Raw genomic sequence first — 21,331 nt, forward strand, 5'->3', positions numbered from 1 at the left:
TAATTATATGTGATCAGGTGGTGTTATAAATACTCTGGGGATAAAGCATACTTAATTTTGTCTAGGTTTGAGGCAGGCTTCATAGGAGGTACCCTTTAGCTATTAATATGAACTCTCTTGTAGGTTGAAAATGATTCTTCAAGTCCAGCATCAAGAAAAACCCCATTTAACAAAGGTAACACACTTGTATTTCTTTTGTAGCTCAATTCTATTATAGGGTCGTCTCTTTATTAACATGGTATTAAATTAATCGCTCTCAAGTGGGCATATCTACCATTTGGTTTCTTAGTTATTTTCAATTTCATTGAAATGACTTTTAGAAATATACTAATCTTTTTTATTAAACTTTTTGTTTCAGAATTAGAAAACTCTAATATCGGAAAACTTTTCACTAATGCTATGGAATCTTTAGATGAAGAAGAGAAAGATTATTATTTTTCAAACTCTGATTCTTCATAGTAAAAATGAAAATTTCCAGGATTTATATGAAGAAGACTGTATTTGTATCTTCATTTAGAGTACCTATATTTATAATGTAGTTTCATGTGAAATTGTGGACTCTTTTTCAAAGGACTTATGTGTTTATTATTCAAAGTTAAAGATCCTTTAGAATATTCCTCTTTGTTTTAGCTTACTAAAAACATAAGGAAATTTATTTTGCTTGTTATATAGATATTTCTAAATTTGTTTTTGTTAAAATACATCTAAATAAGTCTCATAAGCATCTGAGTCTGTTATGAAAATCATGCTCCAAACTGGATTTTTAAACAGCTTTCAAGAAAATACTGCTATCCTTAAGGGAGGAGGTGGGGGAGAATAAAAGATAGATTGTATTGGTAGCTACTGAATTCACGAAAACTTTGAGTTAGCATTTTCCACCACTTGGTATACAAGCCAGAATTGATGTTTAAATTACGTGTTGTCGAAACTTTCATATGCTTTCTTTTCTCCTAATTGTTTTTCTTAAAATTTGTGATCGGCATATATATGAAACTGATGTAAACTTTTATTGCTTTTTCAGTATTTTATTAGGTGGAACAGATTTTGTTGCATTCTTAAGCCTTATTTACATATGCAGACACAGCTTAAATTTGGTCTCAGTATTAAAAAAACTGGATTAGACATACATTCAAGGTCTGCCATTGTCAGGAGTTAAGTTAATATGTCATAATAAACATTGTTTTCCTTTTAGATAGTAGCTCTTTTAGAACTTTTTAGCTTATTCTGCCATTATGTTTTAAAACTTGACACAGGCTGTTCCCCTCTGGTTACAGTACATATTCTCCCTACCCTTTCTCTCTAGTTAGGTTCAAATAAAATTAGTTTGCTTTTATAATATTTGTGTGTGTGTGTGTGTGTGTGTATCTTTTAATTGTAGGACCATAGAAACAAAACAGGCATCTTATTACTGGTTCAGTTTGTTTCCTCAAAATATTCCAGAATTTTTAGTAAAAAATACATTTTCTTGTGTCCTAAGAATTTAGTCAATAATGATCAGTTATGTAACTATAGGATTTGTAGAAACACAAGATTTAAAAAGAATAGTGCAGTTAGACTAAGATTATTCTCCTTTAAACTATCATGCTTGTTTCTGCCACAAAGACTTGACAGGTGTATGATGGAAAACATGAGAAGGTTATTTTAGAGTGGCTTTAAAGAAAAGAGTCAAACTTAAGTTACCAATATTTAGTATAATACCATGCTGCTTGACGTTAATAGTATTTTAGAAGTTATAAAGTAGTTAAATTCCTTAATGAGAAGCATAATTTTGAAATAGCATAGACTTGACACAAACAAAGTGACACTCCCCGCTTCGCTCCCCATAGTCCCTGTATCGTATCAACTGCAGCGTCCTTCCTAGTCTGTTCTGTATCCCACCTACCAAGTTCCTGGTTAGTCCCATTTCTTCCCATTAGGCCATGAGATAAGCTAGTAATATTTAAGGTAACATCCAAAGAAGACTTAAAAGTGAAAAAAATCTTAGGGCTCAAAGGAAAACAATAAGATGGACTGATAATCAATAGCGGTGATAGTTAAGTGCTACCAATGAGAGCTTTTGCAGCTTAAATAAGGACAGAACTCTACACAGCAAGCAGAAATAAAATCCTCTAGTTATGTCCTTTATATCACGTTAATTTATGAAATATTTTGTCTGCTGGGTAGATACAAAATCTGAGCACACTGGTGTCTGAATGGGAGGTGCTGCAATGTGGTCATTGGTCCTAGTGGCTGTGAAACTGCATGCTTCCGGCGTATAGCAGGGGCAGAACACTACCACATGTCCCTGCTCACATGCATTGCTGAAAGCCCTTATCTTCCTTCCATGGACAAAGCTTAAATCAAGCTCACCATGGGGAGAAATGCTCAGAAAGTCCAGTCCATCATAAGCAGAGCAAGGGTGAATTTGAACCTTAGAGATAATATGTTCATAACTGCATATCAGCCAATAACTTATAGAACTTCTTTTCTCTCTGGCTTTGACAATTACTGAAAAGCAGAAATATGAGATCAGTTGCTTTCAGAAGAATTGAAAATTTCTGCTACCCCAAAGGAGCTAAATTTACAATTAGAGTAACTTTTTAGTGAAAGAGAATTATATCCAGTTCCTGGGTTTTGGTTCTAGATTTCTGTAAGTCACTTGTTTCTGGCCCTCACTTTTATCATCTGATAAAGGAAAAAGAAAAGCAATTTAAATTAGATAAGCTCTGAAGTCTCTGCCAAGTCTACAGAAAGAAAAGCGCTCTGCTGTGAAGTTGGTTCAACTCCCCACAATGTAAAAGAAAAAAATAAAGGCAACCAGAGAATAAAGGACTTTAAATGGGGAAAGCGGAGGATCCATAATTAAGGGCTGCTTTAGTACTAGATTAGAAAGAAGAGCCTCAGCTGTTGCAGATACATACATTGGAATAGCATCACAGACAGTAATGGGTCACAATGAAAGTCCATATTTAACAGCTAACCTATACTAAAACAATTTTCCAAGTCAAGTCCAACAACAGAAAAATAATGTAGGTTGGAATTTATACTAATAGGATTTGAGTACTTGATTGAGTTACCTTTGGTAAGCTATACATATTCAGTTACACTTTCTACTTTCTTAGTTACTGGGGCACTTAATATACCTACCACCCACACCTTATCCAATGTGTATATAGACTCAGGACATTTAAAATACTCGAGACATTATAGTTTATATATAAGAAATATTGTTTATAACCATTAAGTTGGCAACAGTCAAATCCATCAACATATTATGTTAACAAATGGCAATGACAGTACTAAAATCTTTGGGAAAATTCCATAATACATCTCTAGCTTTTACTTTCTTAATAGCACTTTCAATAACCTTTTATTATTGAAGAAAAAGCTTCAGTCTAATTGATTATTGAACATCAGATTTTTAAATATATATATAAATAAAAATATGAAAGAGTAGATATGGAATATTTACATATTTATTTACATATTTTAAACTGATAATCACAACCCATAGCAATGATTATTGAAATGCATGAGAATTCTTTGATAACCGCACCTTGAGCAGTCTGATCATACGTCAGATTTCAGTCTACTTTGGTTAAGACCATTTGGTAACATTTGAATGTCAAATATATAGTGAATATATCTATAGATCTCCTCAGCCTTTTGACGAGTTATCTGTGCACACATGGAGATTTCTTGAGGTGAACTGAAAAATAAATTAGACAAAACATTACACGAGAACTTTTGACTTATAAAATTTAATATTATCTTGCTTAAAGAACACCAAACATAAAAGCCTTTAAGAAAATCATTTCTTCCTAAGCATTCTACATCCAGTTAATATGTCTTTAGCTTTAGTTTAAGACAAAAGCTTGTTTCCCATATTTAAAATTGTATGTAATAATAATTTCAACATCTTACATGGGCCTTTAGTTTAACCTATTTTCTAAAATCTTCCTTTTCAAGCAGTATAATAATCAAAAACTAGCAAATGTTCAATGCGGACATTTTTCTAGTTACAGAACAGTCCAGAAGTGTGAGAATGCAAGATTCAATGTAAGTGCTGTCTAGTTTGCAATAGGGCTCTAAGCTCCTCAAAGGCAATGCCAATAAAGACACTGTACCCCTTTATTTAAAAAACAAAACATTAAAATTTCTATAAAATGCTTCTAAGAATCATTTAAAAGGAACCATTTAAAAATATTGAAATAGACATACCTGTTTGTCATCTTCTTCACAGATGAAAACTGGTGACACATATTTAGTGCAGTTATATAACTTACATTGGGAATAGTTAGATAAAATTGAAGTGCCTCACATTTATTACTGTTCACCACTGTTGGAACATGAATACCAACATTCTTTCTTTGTTCCACTAAAGACAGTTCCTTTAGCAAATCTGCAGTTTCTTCTTGGCAGGAACTGAAAAGAATTCGGATTCCAGCACCAATTAAGGCAGTCAGCAGGTTGTCATAGCACTTTGTTCTCCTAAACATCCTGGATGTGTCTCCTAAATATTTCATATTTAGGAAAATGCAAATCTTAGTAACTTACATTAACTAGAATTATTAATACCATACTTTTATTATTAAAATCTCAAGATCTATACCATTAAGCAAACTAGTGCCACATTATGCTAATGAAAACCCTACAGCTAAAGATTTAAAGAGATTCTCAAATAGCTGAGATAAAATAGAACTGTCTTTATGAATGTCTTGAATTGGAATCAACATAGGAAGGTGAGTAGGCAGGGAAGAGCTTATATTCTTAGATAATTCATTCCTAAAAGCCAAGACCATATTACTTGTCTATAATAAAATTCTTCATAATGCTAGCACTGATGAAGAGTTCATTAATTATTGGTTTTACTGATATAAAATTCTTATATATTTATTTCAAGAGTAACTCAATACCCTGCACACCCATTTTAATGTAACCTTTAACTCTTGTCTATTAATTTACTTCCCTACCTTTCCCTTTCATTTTCTTTCCATATTCTACCCATATCCTCTTTTGGGCATTTTTGAAATGCCAAAAAAAAAAAAAAAAACCTTTTCCATAACTTTTGCCATGTTACTTTCATCTTTATTCCAAATCTATTTCCTTTATAAAGGATACGTTGGTAGAGAGCAAATTATAGCATTTTAGCACTAAGAAGACCCAAGATATCACATAATCTAGAGCCTTGTGAAATTTTTTTAAAAAACTGGATTATTGAAAGATAAAGAGTGACTTATCCAAGATCACGTGGTTCACCAAGCGCTGCACGGTGATGAAAACGTACACTGTTAAATTACCAAACTAATGTTTTACATAAACTACATGATTTCCTTTTACATAATGACTGTATAATTCTTGAATTTTTCCATAGTGGCTTTCACCCACATGATTTCACTTAATCCTCAACATCACAAGATGAATAGGACAAGTACATTATTAATTCTTCAGAGGGAGTGATTTATCAATGCAAATGTCACATAGCAATTGAGACAACAGAACTCAGTACATCTTCTGATTCCATATCCTCTGATTTTTTCACTATTCTCAGGGATTCCCAATATAATTAAATATTACCCATAGAAATTCCCCACCTTAAGCTCCAATCTTGCATTCTCAAATGCATCCTAGATATCCATTTCAGTGACCCTTTGAGAACTCATCTTAATGTGTTCAACACTAAACACCTCTTGTCCCTCAATTCTACTGCTTCTCTTATAATTTCAATAAAAAGCACCACTACCTGACTGCCCAGTAACCAAGAAATTGGTCAACTCAAGAGTAATTCTTCACTCTTCCCGCTAATTCTGCTTCCTAAACCTCCTGGATCCTACTTTTCCCCGTTGCCGCCTTATTTAAGGCCCTCGTCCTTTCTGGAGCTTCTGAAAAAGACATGATAAGGTTCACTTGCCTTCAGTTTATCACCTTTCAATTCTCATAATCTGCAGTTAAACACGATGACTAATGAAAAACATGGCACTAAGTAAATATGAAATGATATTCATCAATCAGGTATTACAAGAGCGTCCCACATCCTGACAATAGAAGAAAACTAAATAATAGTCAAGTTCCTTTACAGCCTCATAAACAAAAATATTTTAAAGTACAAACCTGTTTTTTCTCTGTCTTTTTCCACAATCACACATACTCTTTCAAACATGCTCTGCAGGTACTGGATCTGGTCAATGAACTTGTTCTTATTAATATTATTTAACATTTCAGATTGAGACCTTCTTTCTACCACCATGCGGTTACTCACAATGTAATCACAACCATTAAGAGGACAGACCTCTACTTGAAAGCCATGAATTGCTCTGAGGGAAGAAATTATTTCTGAACCAGAAGTGATTTCACGACTATCTACAAGAATACAAGTTCTCTGGTTTTCCTGTGGATGTCTAAGAGCACCATGTGTGCCAGCCAAACTTGGTCTTGGATTGGAAGAGGATGCTACTGAAGTGCTAGAATCCTCCAAAGTACTACCAACCTGAAAAAATGAAAAACATTGATCATGGTTAGGTTAAGTGTATATTAGGGCCACAAACCTGAAGGTGATTTTCCTTACTGATACTTTTTACTTTCTTTTTACTTTTTTCTTCAACATAACCAAAGGGACTATGTAGATGGAGGACCAGGCCACCACTTCACACCTAGTAGAATGGCTATTTAAAAAAAAAAAAAAAGGAAAATAAGTGTCGATGAGACTGTGAAAAAACTGGAACGTACACTGCTGGTAGAAATGTAAAATGGTGCAGCCACTGTAGGTAACGATTTGGCGATTCCTCAAAAAGTGAAACAGAATCACTCTATAACCCAGTAACTCCTAGGTATTACCCAAAAGAAGTGAAAACAAACTCAGATATTTGTATACCAATGTTCATTAATATTGGAAAATCTCAGCCACTGTCTGTTGAAATGTATCTTCTACCCTCTTCTCTTATTAATGCCAACTATATGTATCTTAGACTAGTGATGCAGTCCCATAGCTCTTAGATGCTCCATTTGTTTTTTCACTCATTTTTCAGATTGGGTCATTTCTACTGACCTTGCTTTAAGCTTGTTGGTCCTTCCATGACCGTATGGCGTCTACTAATGGGCCCACTGAACACATTCTTCATCTCTCTTACCATATTTTCCATTCTAGCATTTCCACTTTGTTCTTTATATTCTCCATTTATCAGAAAATATTCCCTATCTGTTCATGTATGTTTGTTTTACTTTTCCTCTAGAGTCTTTAACATATTAATCACGGTTATTTTAAATTCCCTAATTCTGATAGGTCCAACATCTGAGTCATATTTGAGTCTAGTTCTTGAGAATGCATTTTTTTCTTCATTTTATGTATCTTGTAACTTTTGGCTGAAAACCAAACATCTTGTGTAAAACTGTGGTAATTCAGGTAAATAGTATTTATGCCTAGAAACAGGTATGCCTTTCTTTTGTTTGGCCTTTAGTGTGTAGGACTGAGTAAATTTAGTCAAAGTTGAGTTTGGTTTGGGTTTTCTTATTGCTATGATTACTTTAGGTACAGTCAGAGGCTTTAAAATTGGTAGTGTCACTCTGTATTTAGGGTGGGGGCTGGGTTGCCAGATGATTTTTCTAAATGTTCTCTCAGCTTTAGGTCTTCTCTGTGAGCCTGAGCCTCATGGAGCTCCTCTTCCCAGACAATTGTTCCTTCCTCAGCAGAGATTGCTTTTATTTGTTACTTAGTGCTTGCTAGCCTGGTTGGAGGGAGCACTAGGAGCATCCTGTTGCTGGTATGGAGAAGGGAGTTCTATTCTCCCTGGTTCAGACTGTCTTGGGTAGGACTTCTGTCCCTGGGTCTCAGAGGTGGAACCTTCTCAGTGACCCTGCCTTCTTTCCCAGTGGTTGGAGATCTCTAATGTTCTAGGCTCAATATGTTTTCCTATGCCTTCTCGGGTATAGAGCATTTTTTTTCTTATCCCCTTCCTCCATCTGCAAAGGGTCTTTGCCTAGGCCCTTAATGGCTTTATGGTTTGCTACTCTTTTCTTAGTGGCTCAAAGCTTTTTGTTCCACAGGGGAAGTAGGGCAGAAGGAACCAGATGGAGTTTGGTTTCTTTTCCACAGTAACTGCTGGTCGCTTCCACAAGGCCTGCACCAGAAGGAGGCTTTCTCTGATTCTGTCTTTCCTGTGAACACCTGATGAGTCTGTGGAAATAAGCCCATGAAAAGTTGCAAATTCTGTTCTGCTGCAACTCCCAGGGGTTCTAAACTCCCATGCTAGGCCACTGCCTTTTGTAATTCATTAAAGTTTTAGCTGAATTCTTCTTACCAGATTGTATAATACCCAGTGACTGTTCCAAATCAGCAACTCTCTCACTGGAAGCACTGGTCTTTCCTTAGATATCAGACTAATTGGTTGCTCTGCAACTTCAGCTCCATAAGAATCAAGTAAACTTATGATTTTGTAGATTACCTGGCTTTTTTGTTGTTGTTATAAGGATGGGAACAATGCTCTTTCCAGCTTGCTACGTCATAAGCTAAAGATGGAAGTCCGAATAACTCAGAAATAATCTTTACAATATATTCAGTTTCAAAAAACAAAAAAGAATAAATGTAATGAAGGAAGAAATGGCAACTAAAAAAAAATACTGGATATATGTAGTTATCTTGAAGTAGAAAATGGCTTTCTAAACATGACACTGAAGTCAGAAACTATAAAGAAAAAAATTTGGACTGTATAAAACAGTTACCTCTTCCTATGGCAAAAACCGCTACAAACAAAACAAGAAGGTAAATGACAGACAAGGAATACTGTTTGTAATATACATGACAAAATAAATGTTTTCATTTTTAGTAACTAATGGGTTTTGACTGGATATTTAGTTTATTTTCTGTCTTCTCAAATTCTTTCCTTTCATAATTTCAAGGGAAAAAAGAATCATACTATATGGAATATTAGATAATAGATGAAAATCTAAAACACATTTGTTAAAATCTGTGTATCTTTTTTCATAGTCCTCAAAGTATTACTAGCCTATGTCAATTTTTTAGTTAGAACATGCTAAAGTAGAAATGTAGAAAGTGCTTACTAGGTTTGAAAGTATTGTGCATATATCACCAACCTTGACTCTTAGGGTTACTATCTTTATACTACAGCTGAGGATACTAAGGCTCAGAGAAATTAAGTACTTTCATGATCTCCAATCTATTATAAGACTTAATCTAGTCAGCTTTATCCTAATTAAACCTTCAAGAAATAACTTTGTGCAAAAAAAAAAAAAAAAAAAAAAAAAAAGCCTGGGGACAATTTAAAACTGGAAACATCAATTTGAGAGCCATTGTGTAGACACTGGAGCTTGGTGCCAATGCAAGATGGACTGGAAAACCCGGAATAAAAGAAATAGAAGTCTAGATCTAGATTTCACTCCGAAATGACAAGAAAGGAAATGAATCTATATTTACAGTTCCTATTACTATGATTTTAACCCCTATTTTAGTAAAACTGCTGTAACTATAAACTCTTAAAAACTAAAAATGGTTTTAGGGATTGTTCAGCAATAGGGAGATAGGGAGAACCTGGAAACTGGACTACTTAGCCATTCTAGAAAGAAAGAAATCTAAAGGAAGGAAATAAGGTGATACCTCTGTTCTCCCCAATAAAGAGATGAGAGCTACATACCTTAAGTCTTTAGGGTAAAGAAAAGTTAATCTGGGGGAAACTACTGAGCATGTAATTTCTGCTAATTTTGCCTTGCAAGAAGCCCACTTTCCAACAGTCTTTTTATAAAATTAGCAAGTTTCCTTAAAGAGTGTTATTAAGAAAACTATTAACACATTTAAAATTATAAAAACTAAGCATCTATATATAAATTGTCTATATAATTTAGTGTGCTGTTTTCTTGTTTGAAGAATTAATTTCATCACTAGCTAATTTTTCTTTGACCTGGTTATTTAACACAAAACACAAAAGAAAGCAAAACAAAACAAAATAAAAAAACACCTTTTGGTAAACATATGAAGGTTTTTTTCCTCTACTTTGATCCATACCTTTAACTGAACTGGAAAGTCTTTCTTTGACTCAAAAGTAGTGAACGATGTTGAGGTACGTTCAATTTTATTACTGCTCTGAGGTTTGAAGTCCCAGGCATCAGAAACTGTATCCTTTAAATTAAGTGCTGTCTGTTGTCTCTCCTTTGGCAATCGATTAACAATTGGATTAGAATGGTCCTTAGACTGCAAGGAAGATCCAGAAGGCACTAAATTCAAACAATGGTCCTGTTGTTTGCTCTTTTTAACCATGCTTTGGTTACCCACCATATTGGATTCTCTTTTATCATTTACATTGTTCTCCTCCTCACTTGAATCATCTGGTAAAATAATTCTGGATAATTTCTTTTTTGACTGTGCACAACTTTGTCTCATCTGCACTTGTCTTAGCTTTACTGCACGTCGGGTTTTATATTTTTTACTCCCATCTGCAAAGCAATCTTCATTTATTAAATTAAAATCAACACACACTTCTTGACTTGATTGGCTTTCACAAGATTCCTCCTCATCAACACAAAAACTGTCTTCTAGATAGGTTTCATCTTGCTCAGGAATCTAAAGTAAAAATACAAATAAGACTATTACAAATTTCTTTCATAAAATCAGCACCTATTTAACATATTCTTTTTAAGTATGTAAGATCTTTATGAATATTTATTTCATTTACTTTATTAATTCAGTCACTTGCTCAACTAACATATACTGAATAATTCTTTATGGAAAAAAGTGGGTACTTTAGGGATAAAAAAATAATGACTTACCCTTTAGAAATTAATAATCTAGTGCAGGTACCCAGAAAAACAAACAGTAATTTATAAACAATATGATTTCCGTAATAAACACAATAGAAGTACAGAGATATATGAATGACCATATTGCCAGAGTGAACACGGCAATTTATAAATTTAGACTAATATAAAAATGTTATCATCAATAGAAAATCCGTAATTTTTAGAACATAACATTTTTATGAAAAAAATAAGTTTTCAAGAGAAATATAACATAAGAATTAAAAATTTAATGAGTAGATGGTGAAGTTTTATTCACTTCCTATAAACATTCTTCTAACTGAAAAATAATAGTATATTCTAATTAGTTCAAATTAAAGGAAGGATAATTTGATCATATTAGTACTAAAAGGGATTTCGAGAATTCCTTTAGTCTACCTTCCTAACTCAGGACAGAAATAATCCCAATTAGCTCTGATAGTCCAATTTCAGAAACAAAATGAAGGTTTCATTAACAGGAACATATTTTGACGTCACCATCAAGAAATTATCTGGAGTTCATACCTGTGAGAAAATGTTTATGTTATGTTTCTTATGGATCATTTTGTACCGACTGTTCATCAGTGGACTGCGCAAAGATTTCATGTAAATAGCTCTCATTTCAGAATCTGTGTAAAGAATAAAAATTTCAAATAGCAACATTATTTAAATGAAAACTAGCAAACTATTTAACTTTTACTTATTCCTAATTCACATAATTCCAACCTCATGGAATTGTAATATACAAAAGATAGTTAAAAGATATTGAAACATCTAAAAACAATTATTCAAAAATACGAAGTTAAGAATTTTGCCTTTGAAATCAGACCATCTAGTTGGGTGATCATGAACAATTTATTTAAGCTCTTTAACTCAGCTATCTCCTCCTAAAATACGGATTAGGATAGTGCCTATTCATGAAAAATAAATGTATACAAAGACTTTTGGACTGTACCTCATTTATAGAAAGTATTTAATAAAATACCAGAAATCCAGGCAAAAAAAAAACAACAAAAAACCAACATGCTTATAAACATCAAAAGCCACAGCCAATATTTTATAGGTTTCATAATTTTCAGTCAAGCCAAAACTAGCAAATGTACAGGTTTTTATTTATGCCTATCTTTTTTTTAAGGTTATAATCAGAAAGCAACTTTATTTTTGTCTCCCATTTTCCCTTAATTTTGGGGTGATTAATTAACATGTGTTAAACTGAGGTATAACATTGCTAATTTAATGACTATAGTGCTTGGTACAAGATGTATAAGTTTTTCTTGAATAATCTTTTCCTTATCTTCAATTCCATAGCTAGCTTCAACTATTAGATATCCTCTTGACCTAACTATCCAGTTGTTACTCATGCTCAATCCCTACAGAATGAGACCTTACTTACAGTTTACTGTTTAGAGGGGCTCAGAATCAAGGAGCTTTCGGATTTTTTTTTTAGGCATAATGTACATATAGTAAAATTCATCCTCTTTAGGGTATAGGTCTGAGTCTTAACAAATGCATAGTTATGGTAACCACTAATCTATTTGTTGTCCCTACAGCTTTATCTTTTTCAGAATGTCGTATAAATCAAAGTATACAGTATATAACTTGTTAAATCTGCCTTTTGTCACTAAGCACAATTCATGAGATTCATATGCCTATCATTTTTTAAAGTTATAGCACAGAATACTTAAGAAATGAACATCAAGGGCATAATGCTGACACCTTGTCCTGCAAATCATGTCAGTATCAATGACATAGCACTGAAAACTTCAGGACCTTTTCTTTCAGAGTCATGGACCTTGGGAAACTTTGCTGTCTTATCATATCAGAGATTGCAAGAACATAATAAACGGCAAGATCTGTAAAAGACCAGAACATTGTAGAGCTCATCAATATATTTCCTATTTCTATTACAGCCAATCTGAATCATCTTCTCTTAATGAATTATGTATAAGATGTACTCAAGCCTTGTCTGGAGAGACTTTACCAAAAGTCAATCTCCTTTACTTGGCAAATTTAATAAATTTGGCTTTGTGCTTCAGCTGGTTTTAAAAATCCACATTGTTAAATTCTTCATCTCATTCTAGAGTGTGATCACATGAATGTCACCTTCTCAATAAGGTTTAGCCCTAAATAGCTTATATAAAATTGCAACTTATCCATTATTAATACCCATAACCCCTTCCACAACAAATCATTTTCATTTTTTATAAATTTTTTTATCTTATATTACATAATTTAGTTATTATATCTATTGTTGTCTCTTTCCATTTAAATGTAAGCTTCATAAGGGCAGAGATATTTCTGTCCATTGTTTTCACTGATATAGCTTTCTCAAGAACCTTACATAGTACCAGGCATGTAGTAGGCACTAAAAACTTGTTAAATGAACATTTAACACCAAGTCAACCAGGTTGTTCTGGAGAAACAATCAAATTAGCAGAAGCCTATAAACAAATAAGTCTAAAATAAAGCAAATACTACAGAATTTGAATGAAAATGACCAAAAATTTCATACAAACCAAATTTAATTCCCTTTAAAGTCAAGGCTCTTTGAAAAGTTGCTAAAATATTTAAATACAGCCACATTAGAAGCATTGAAAATTAAAAGAAAAAGGCATCATTATATCATTTACCATCTATGGCCTGTGAAAGTTGAGTCTCATCATTTAAGAAGTCAAGCAATGAGGAATCTTTTTCATTTTCTGACTCATCATTTTCATCTGATGAAACATATTCTGCATCTTCTTGGGTAAGCTCTGCTTCATTATCTAAAAACTTCCTAGCTACAAACTAAGATAAATTAAAAAACAAGAAGATACTGTTAAGAAAATCATTTACTTATAGTTTTGGAAAATAGATTTCTTGCCAATACTTTTAAGACCATAAAATAAAAATAGAAAATTGCCAGAAGAATTGATAAAGTAGCACATCTAAATTTCTTATGATAATTCTTATAAGTAAAATAAAGTACAAGTCAGCATGTCAGCTTAAAGAATGTTTTTCTTTTTCTTTTTTTTTAAATAAGAATAAAGTCACCTGAGTCTTCTGGCTATTTTAATTTTTGCCAGGAAAATACTGCACCATAAAAGTACTGATCAGAAAAAGCTGCTGAGAATTCTTTTCCAAGGATTTTTTTTTAAATGCCAAGGATTTGAAGATTGGATAGAGATAAGAAAAATACTACAATGATTATAAAAGCAAATACAATAAAACTGATTTCTGTCTCTATGTTTTCTTCAATTTGAATCTTAAATTCTCAATACACTACAGTTTCTTTATTTAGAAATTCAAAATAACACAGCACTACAAGATAGCTTCAGAACAAACACACAAACACAAAAACAAAAATACCATACCTTGAGATTTTAATTCCAGTAAAAAAGGTAAAATTGGGGTAAAAATATTTAATTTGGAGATTTTTTTCTTCTATTAAGAAATTATAGACAGAAATCTACTTCTATGTAAAACCGAATGTTCTTTACTAATTAAATACATATAGTACATATACGTATGTATAGAAATTAAAGACTGAAAAAAGTTTACCTTTAGGTGACTCTGTCTGTTTTGGACTTTGATGCCTCTTTTGATGTTCCTGTTCTGACTCTTGAAGTCTTCTAACTGTGGATGTTGTTGGTGAAAATTCTCACTCTCATCACTAGATGATAAATCTAACTATAATAATTTAATAAAATTCTTGCATAAGAAAATACAACTGGATTATTGTATCTTAATGTATTTCTCAAGGGTTGTTGCTTTCACTTCCATTTTTTCCTTTTAAAAGTTGGCCTAACATTTTCTTGTTAGAAAAATAAAATGCTCTCACAACTCAGAACCATGTTACAAATACATAATACTTAAGGATTGAAAAATTAGGTAATACTAAGTACTAAGATATACAATTAGGTAATATAAGTAATACTAAGATAGTAGTCATTCAATTTAGTATTACATAAAATGTATTTGATGAAACTTATATTTTCAATTTAACTGTTTTCTTTAGAATATCCTGAAAGGCTTCACAAAATATAGTTGTCTGTAAATATAGCTATCAAAATCAGTCCGACAAACAAACAGAGACTCATGGACATAGACTATAGACTAGTGGTTACCACAGGGTAGTGGGTAGAGGATGAGGCGGGAGGTAGATGGGGTAAAGGAGGTCAAATATAGGGGGTAGGGGGAAGGTGAACTGGGTAATGGGAATCGAATATGTGATAGCTGAAGGAAACTGGACTTTGGGTGGTAAACACACAATAGAATATACAGATGTCAAATTATAATGTACACCTGAAAATTATATAATTGTATTAACCAATGTTACCCCAATAAACTTAAAAAAAAAGGTTAGACTAGGACTTCTCAAACTATAATATGTTTGTAAAAGCACAGATTCCTGCCCTAGAGGTTCTGATTTTGTATCCATTGCTTGTTCCACTGTAGTATGTTGCATTCACTTCATGGGTCCTCAGAGCAGGTATAGCAGATATGAGTGGGATCCAGGCAAACTCCTACCTCAAGTCTTAGTCCGAGGTGGTTCATGGTTTATATCTGCAGGAGCCATTAGGGGACATGAAAGACCCAAGTCCCATCCAGATTTGCTAACTGGAGTCATTGGCAGCAGCACCTCTCTGCTTTTTGGGAAACCGCCCCATTGGCAAGAAAGTACATCTCTCCTGAGGTATACAAGGCAGGAGCCATGGATCCCTGAATCAGCATTTCCGGCCCACTCCCCTCCCCAGCCCTGCCCTGGTGAACCACAGAAAAATGAAATTAATTTGTAACTTAAAACCCTTGTATCTGGCCTGAAAATATGTCAGAGTGCTAGATCTACAAAGAACATTTTCTCTAAAATGGAAATCTGTAACTCAACTGCTGCTATCTGATTAAATAGCAATTAAAACCCTCAAGACTCTTTGGAACTTTCAAAGATTATTTGAAACGCAATTGTGTTGTATTGATTAAATAATTTTAAGCTAATAAGAAAGTCACTGCATTTCTTAGTCAATTCCTTCGCAAATAAATTTATCTTATTTATAGACAACAACAACAACAACAACAAATCAGTCCAAACATACAGCACTCCTTTCAAACCAAGAAAATCAATATAAAAATAAGGAATTTGGATGAGAGGGTCTATCAACTACATCTTTTACAGAATAATCTAAAACCAATCAAAAGAATCAAAGAAAGTTATTAAAATAATTTCAATTAATAGGAATACTTTGAGTGGTTTGATCATCAGCATTATCAATATTTTAATTCACTTCTGAGAAGTAGATCAGACATTCTAGTTAAGGTAGCAAGTTAAAGTAATTTTTTCTAGTCTATGAGTATACAAAGTTAATACGGACTGACAGCATTTTTAATTAATTTTACACAAATTAACAGATTTTATTAGAGAATTAAAACACACAAGATTTCCTCATCTCAAAATTTACTTATCAGCCATGAGCTGATGACAAATGAATACATTAGGCTTAAGACTTGCTCCCTCCTCCAACCCAAACTTCATATTCACATAGTCACCAATGCCTTCCAGACAGGGACACTTCACTGTCCCATCAAAACCTCAAACTCAAACATGTTCATCAATGAACTTATCTCTTTCTTGTCTTCTCTAGATTTGTGACACATCTGCCTAACAGCCCAAGCCAAACACCAGTCCTACTGGAAAGTCATCCTTTCCTTCTTTCAAACCCATTCAGTAAGCAAATGAAAAAACACCAAGAATGGACCCAGATTTTTCTCCAATGTTATTTCTTGGCACTCTTTGTCTTTACAATCTAATAATATGCTGTTTCACAACTTTGTGTCCTTTTTTAAAATGTTCATTCTGTTGGCAATACCTTCTCTTCTCCCTTCTCTTATCTATGCTTTAAGATTTAATAAGGTTTTATCTTCAAGAAGCTTGCCAGAACTTCCAAAGTCTAGGCTAAGGGCTTATTATCTTTTCTTAATGCTTAACTCAAAATATTACATTAAATATATACATTTACTTCCCCTCCTCCCCCAAAAATCCATTTACCTATCTTTGTCTCCTATTAGATTATAGGTGATTTAAAATAGTATCAGATATAATCTTTATAGTATCCCCAGCACCTTACTCTGTATATACACAGTACGTATTTAAAAAAACATTTGCTGAATTGCTGATGTGTACTGACAAAAGTAGAGATAGTTTCTAAAAGGAGAATAAAATTAAAATAGAAATTCCAGTCACATAGGATGTAATATCTATTTTTCTGTTAACTATATACCTGTAAGATCAAACATACTGACATTCACCTATACAAATATATTTCTTGTAATATTTGCTCCAAAAGAATCTGAACATACTATACATTATGTTTATCTACTTACTTTGTTTAGAGGAATCCTGCGCTTTTTTACAGCATGAAGAGGAGAATCAACTTCGCTATTTTTCTGATCCTAGATAAAGTAGATAAATAGATAAAGTAAAAGGTTAAAAAAAAAAAAGTAAGGAGAGAGAAGATGCCTTTATGATCATACTACTGTGATTACTGAATGACTCACCTCAGGGGATTCTAAAACATTTCCTTTTTTTTTTTTACTCTTTCTTTGGAAAATCTCATCATCTTCACTTTCATTGCTTGTTAACTGTTCACCTAGAATGTATTTTAAAATAATGAATCTAGTTAATAGATTTAAATTTATCCAGCCACGCTATTTTATAGATAGATACGATAAGAATTGTTTTTGTAAATCTCAACACTTATTCACTCTCAAAAAAAGATCATTTTTCAGAAGTTTGGCCAAAAAAATCAGCAGACAGAAAAATAAAAATGCCAGTGAAAATTAAATCAGCATAGGAAGAGACAGAAAAATAAAACAGTGTCAGTGATAAAATTGAGATAACTTTTATAATAAACACATACTTGAGTTCAATTTTACAAATTAACTGAAAAGAGGCTAGAAGAATATAAAATGAAATTTTATTAGTCAAAGTTTCAGAATTCAGCTTTAAAATCTACTATAGTCTTTCTGCCCTTTGTGTCTTATTCTCTAAGTGAAAAAGTTAAAGAATGATAACGCGGTCTACAAAACAATATATAAAAAAATTTTTTTCTATGTCTCTATATATGTACATATACATGTGTGTTTGTGCACAAGCATGAAATAAAAATTGGTAAGATATTCACTAAAATGTTGTAACTAGAACAACACATTAGGAAGGTGGAAAGAATGCTAGAAACAAAACTCTCATGTATGAAATTGAATGCTTCAAATGTTCAGGTACTTAAAGCTCTATTTCTGCACTTTCATAAAATTTTGATTGAAGACACTTCTTTGTGTCTTCACGAAAGATTCTGTTAAGAGCCCTGTGGTTGTTTTAGGATATGTTCATAAATTCTTTGATATGCCTCCCTTCAAGAGGTGAATCAGAATTCCTTAAGTGTGGGGTAGACTTAATCACTTGGCTTTTAAGAAAAGAATATAGTGGAAGTGAAGGTGTGTTACTTCAAATTCTAGATCATAAAATTCATTACAGCCTTGCTCTCACTCATATCACCCACTTTGGAGGAATCTAGATGCTGTATTGTAAGGATATAAGAAGTAACCCTATGGAGAGGCCCATGTGGTAAAAAACTGAGGCCTCCTACCAACAGCAATATAATCCTCCAAGCTTATTCAAACCTTCAGATAACTCCAGCCCTGGCCAACGTCTTGGTTGTAACTTCATGAAATAGCCTAGGCCAAAACCACTCAACTAAGACACTCTTGAATTCTTGGTCCACAGAAACCATGAAGTAATATTTATTTTTTTTAAGCCATTAATTTTGGGGGATGATTTGTTATACAGCAACAGATAAATAATACAGATTTTGGTACCAGGAAATAGGGAATTGCCATACCAAAATCCTAAAGTGTGGAAGGAGTTTTAGAACTGGGCTGAGGGCAGAAGCTGAAAGGATTTTGAGGAGAATCTTAGTGAAAGCTTGAAGAGACTCGAAAGAATTGTTTTGTGGGAATAATTTCTTGGAAGATTAATGACCATTGAGGAGGCTACAGGTGGGAGGTTAAAGAAAATAAAATCTTATTAGAAATCGGAAGAGAATCCTTTTTGTAGTGCCAGAAAGTTCAGCAACATTGCAATAACATGGAAAGTAGAAAATGTACCTACACACAGGTATCACCTGTGTTTCTTGCTGTTAAAGTAAGTTGCAAAAGAGATAAACTAAAGGTCTATTAAGTGTGAAACAGCTGAGTCTTGCTGGCTTTAAAAATGCCCAGCTTCTCCAGCTGGCAAATAATGTTAAATTAAGAAATCTTCCAGGCAAAGATCTAATCTAGAGGACTGCCAGGGAAACACTGTCCAGATGAAGCTGAGGGCGTTACTGTAGAGGCTTTAAGACCTAAGAAAGATCAAAGATGGTGCCTCAAAGTACCATTTAGTTCAGATAAAAGGCTCTCTAAATATTTTAAGGAAGTCTCTCACAGATACTCTCAAATAATAGGCCTTCTAAGAATATTAAAGAACTATCTTTAGACATCTCAGCAGAAGTTCAAGTTAGAAGAGTTACTCCAAAAGATTAGTGGGCATGGCTAGTGTGAACCTTATTAACTTTCACAAGATTCATGAGAATTATATGGGAAGAAACACGGCCAGCTACAACTGAAAGAGGCAGAGAAAGGAAAAAAAGAAAAGAGGCCTTTGTAATCTCAAACTTTTAATAAACGAAGCAGGCTGAGAAAACTCCACAGGTGCTACCTGTTACGAAAAAGGATCAAGCACCTAGAGGACAAAGCCAAAAACCATGGAGACTTATTCTCAGGGTTTGAGTTCTAATCAAGAAACTTCCAATCTTGGTTCTGTTGGGTTTTAGAAATGCTATGGACTAGAGATTTCTGTGTGCCTTCCATCATCCCTCATTTTGAACAAGCCATCTTGAAAGCAGATTCCCCATGTCTTCAGATGACGGTAACCAGGTGAAATCTTGATAACCTCATGAGAAATCATAAGGTAGAACCAACCAGTTAAACAACTCTAGAATTTCTAAACTACAGAAATTGTGAGATAAATATTTGTTATTTTAAGCCACTAATTAAATAACTAGTAGAAATTCATACAGTAAATTCCTCCTCACATCTGTGTCAATAAAACATCTACCCAGACAGATAAACTTCAATAAATCCTTTTTTGCAGATAAGCACAGTATTATCCAACCAGTTTTCTTTTTTTCAGTATCTTCCAAGAAAGCTAGAGTTAAATGCAGGGCTCAGCTACAGTAACCAACCAATTCCAGGAGGCTTTCCTTTTAACTGCTTTAGTGGTATTTTAATGAACTATTTTTGTATCCATGTAACATTGCAAATGATCTTAAATCCTCTACTTCAATTAGGTGTAATAAAAAATACTAAATAAATATTCTGATAAATAATTCCCTAATACATATGTATTCATAATTATATTGCCCATGGATAGTAGTTAAGTGCAATGCTAGAAAAAAAGTTTTAATGCAAATCTGACACAAAGACAAAAAAAAAAAATTTGATACCAATTACAAACTTAATATAAAGGTGTTAAAGCAAATACTGAAGGCTCACAGGCAACAGAAACACTTAGTAAAAATACATATGTCAGAGTATATCTAAAACTATGCAGAATAGCCTGTTTTTGAAAATTAAATATATTTTCAGAATTTACTTTAAACAAGTTTTATTGTAAATAAAACATTCTTGAATCAAGCCCTCCATACTACTGAGAACAACATAGGAAAAAGATTTAGAGGAAACTTATTTTATCCTGCAACTACTCTTTTTACATAGCCATAAGGACTAAAATCCATAAATGTCTTGCTATAGTAATCTATACATAGAGTTCAGGATTTAAAGGATACTTAAATCATTTTATTTATTCATTCATTCATTTATTTATTTATTTTTTATTTTTTTTATTTTTTGGGGGAGAGATAACCCTTGGTTTGGTTGACCTCACAGATTGCAAGGACCCTGTCAGCTTACAATCCCTTATTTATTTATTTATTTTTTAAATTTTTTTACGCCTACAGCACCTGGTCTTCCTAGGTGGTCTCTCATCCAAGTATTAACCAGGCCCTACCCTGCTTAGCTTCTGAGATCAGATGGGATAGGGCTTGTTCAGGGTGGCATGGCTGTAGACGACACTTAAATCATTTTAATATCAAATATCTATCATTATATTTTCTAGTTTTTCTATAAATTATATCATAGAAATGCAGAGATTCCTCTTCATCTGCCATGGTCTTGTCTCCTCAATCCTCCAAATATAGTCCTAGTTCTCAACTGTTTTTGCTATATAAACTTTCTAGTTTATTCTACCCTCCCCGCCAAAATATTACACTTTCCTTCTTACCCTTTGTTTTTAACATTTTTATAACATCCATATTCCCTATTATTTTCAACATAACCCAATAATAAATATTCCTGGGGAGCCAAAATGAAAATCTATTTAATAAAAACCTATAGTTCCAATCTAATCCAGTTCAAAATTTTGAAAATTTCTAAACCTCCTGAACATCCACTATCTTATTATTCCTTTAGTAGTTATTTACACATTATTGGTTATTTTTTCAAA

At 33.0% G+C, this 21,331-nt stretch overlaps 2 protein-coding genes and 1 pseudogene across 11 annotated transcripts in view; 1 reads left to right on the plus strand and 2 right to left on the minus strand.

Moving 5' to 3' along the window:
- The window catches only part of MIS18BP1 (MIS18 binding protein 1), a 46,407-nt gene extending 45,069 nt beyond the window's left edge, over positions 1–1,338 (plus strand). For all 7 annotated transcript variants that reach the window (XM_039856468.1, XM_039856466.1, XM_039856465.1 and 4 more), the window contains 2 exons: positions 124–175; positions 359–1,338. In XM_039856468.1, the coding sequence (XP_039712402.1) occupies positions 124–175; positions 359–459 (153 nt within the window). In that variant the 3' untranslated portion in view covers positions 460–1,338. The remainder of the gene's footprint in view (positions 1–123; positions 176–358) is intronic.
- Positions 1–21,331, minus strand: part of FANCM (FA complementation group M) — a 66,492-nt gene that overhangs the window by 17,397 nt on the left and 27,764 nt on the right. For 2 of the 4 annotated variants that reach the window (XM_039856460.1, XM_039856459.1), the window contains exons 16-24: positions 17,290–17,381; positions 17,116–17,184; positions 14,299–14,427; positions 13,389–13,545; positions 11,284–11,387; positions 9,992–10,546; positions 6,091–6,466; positions 4,201–4,492; positions 3,536–3,688 (exon numbers count right to left, since the gene is read on the minus strand). In XM_039856460.1, the coding sequence (XP_039712394.1) occupies positions 3,550–3,688; positions 4,201–4,492; positions 6,091–6,466; positions 9,992–10,546; positions 11,284–11,387; positions 13,389–13,545; positions 14,299–14,427; positions 17,116–17,184; positions 17,290–17,381 (1,913 nt within the window). In that variant the 3' untranslated portion in view covers positions 3,536–3,549. Of the gene's footprint in view, positions 1–2,929; positions 3,689–4,200; positions 4,493–6,090; positions 6,467–9,991; positions 10,547–11,283; positions 11,388–13,388; positions 13,546–14,298; positions 14,428–17,115; positions 17,185–17,289; positions 17,382–21,331 lie in introns of those variants that run through there. The other 2 variants (XM_039856461.1, XM_039856458.1) reach the window with 1 other exon arrangement.
- Positions 20,778–20,896, minus strand: LOC120598014 (uncharacterized; annotated as a pseudogene).

This window comes from Pteropus medius, unplaced genomic scaffold (assembly GCF_902729225.1).
Source record: "Pteropus medius unplaced genomic scaffold, Ma_sr-lr_union100, whole genome shotgun sequence".
Lineage (NCBI taxonomy): Eukaryota > Metazoa > Chordata > Mammalia > Chiroptera > Pteropodidae > Pteropus > Pteropus medius.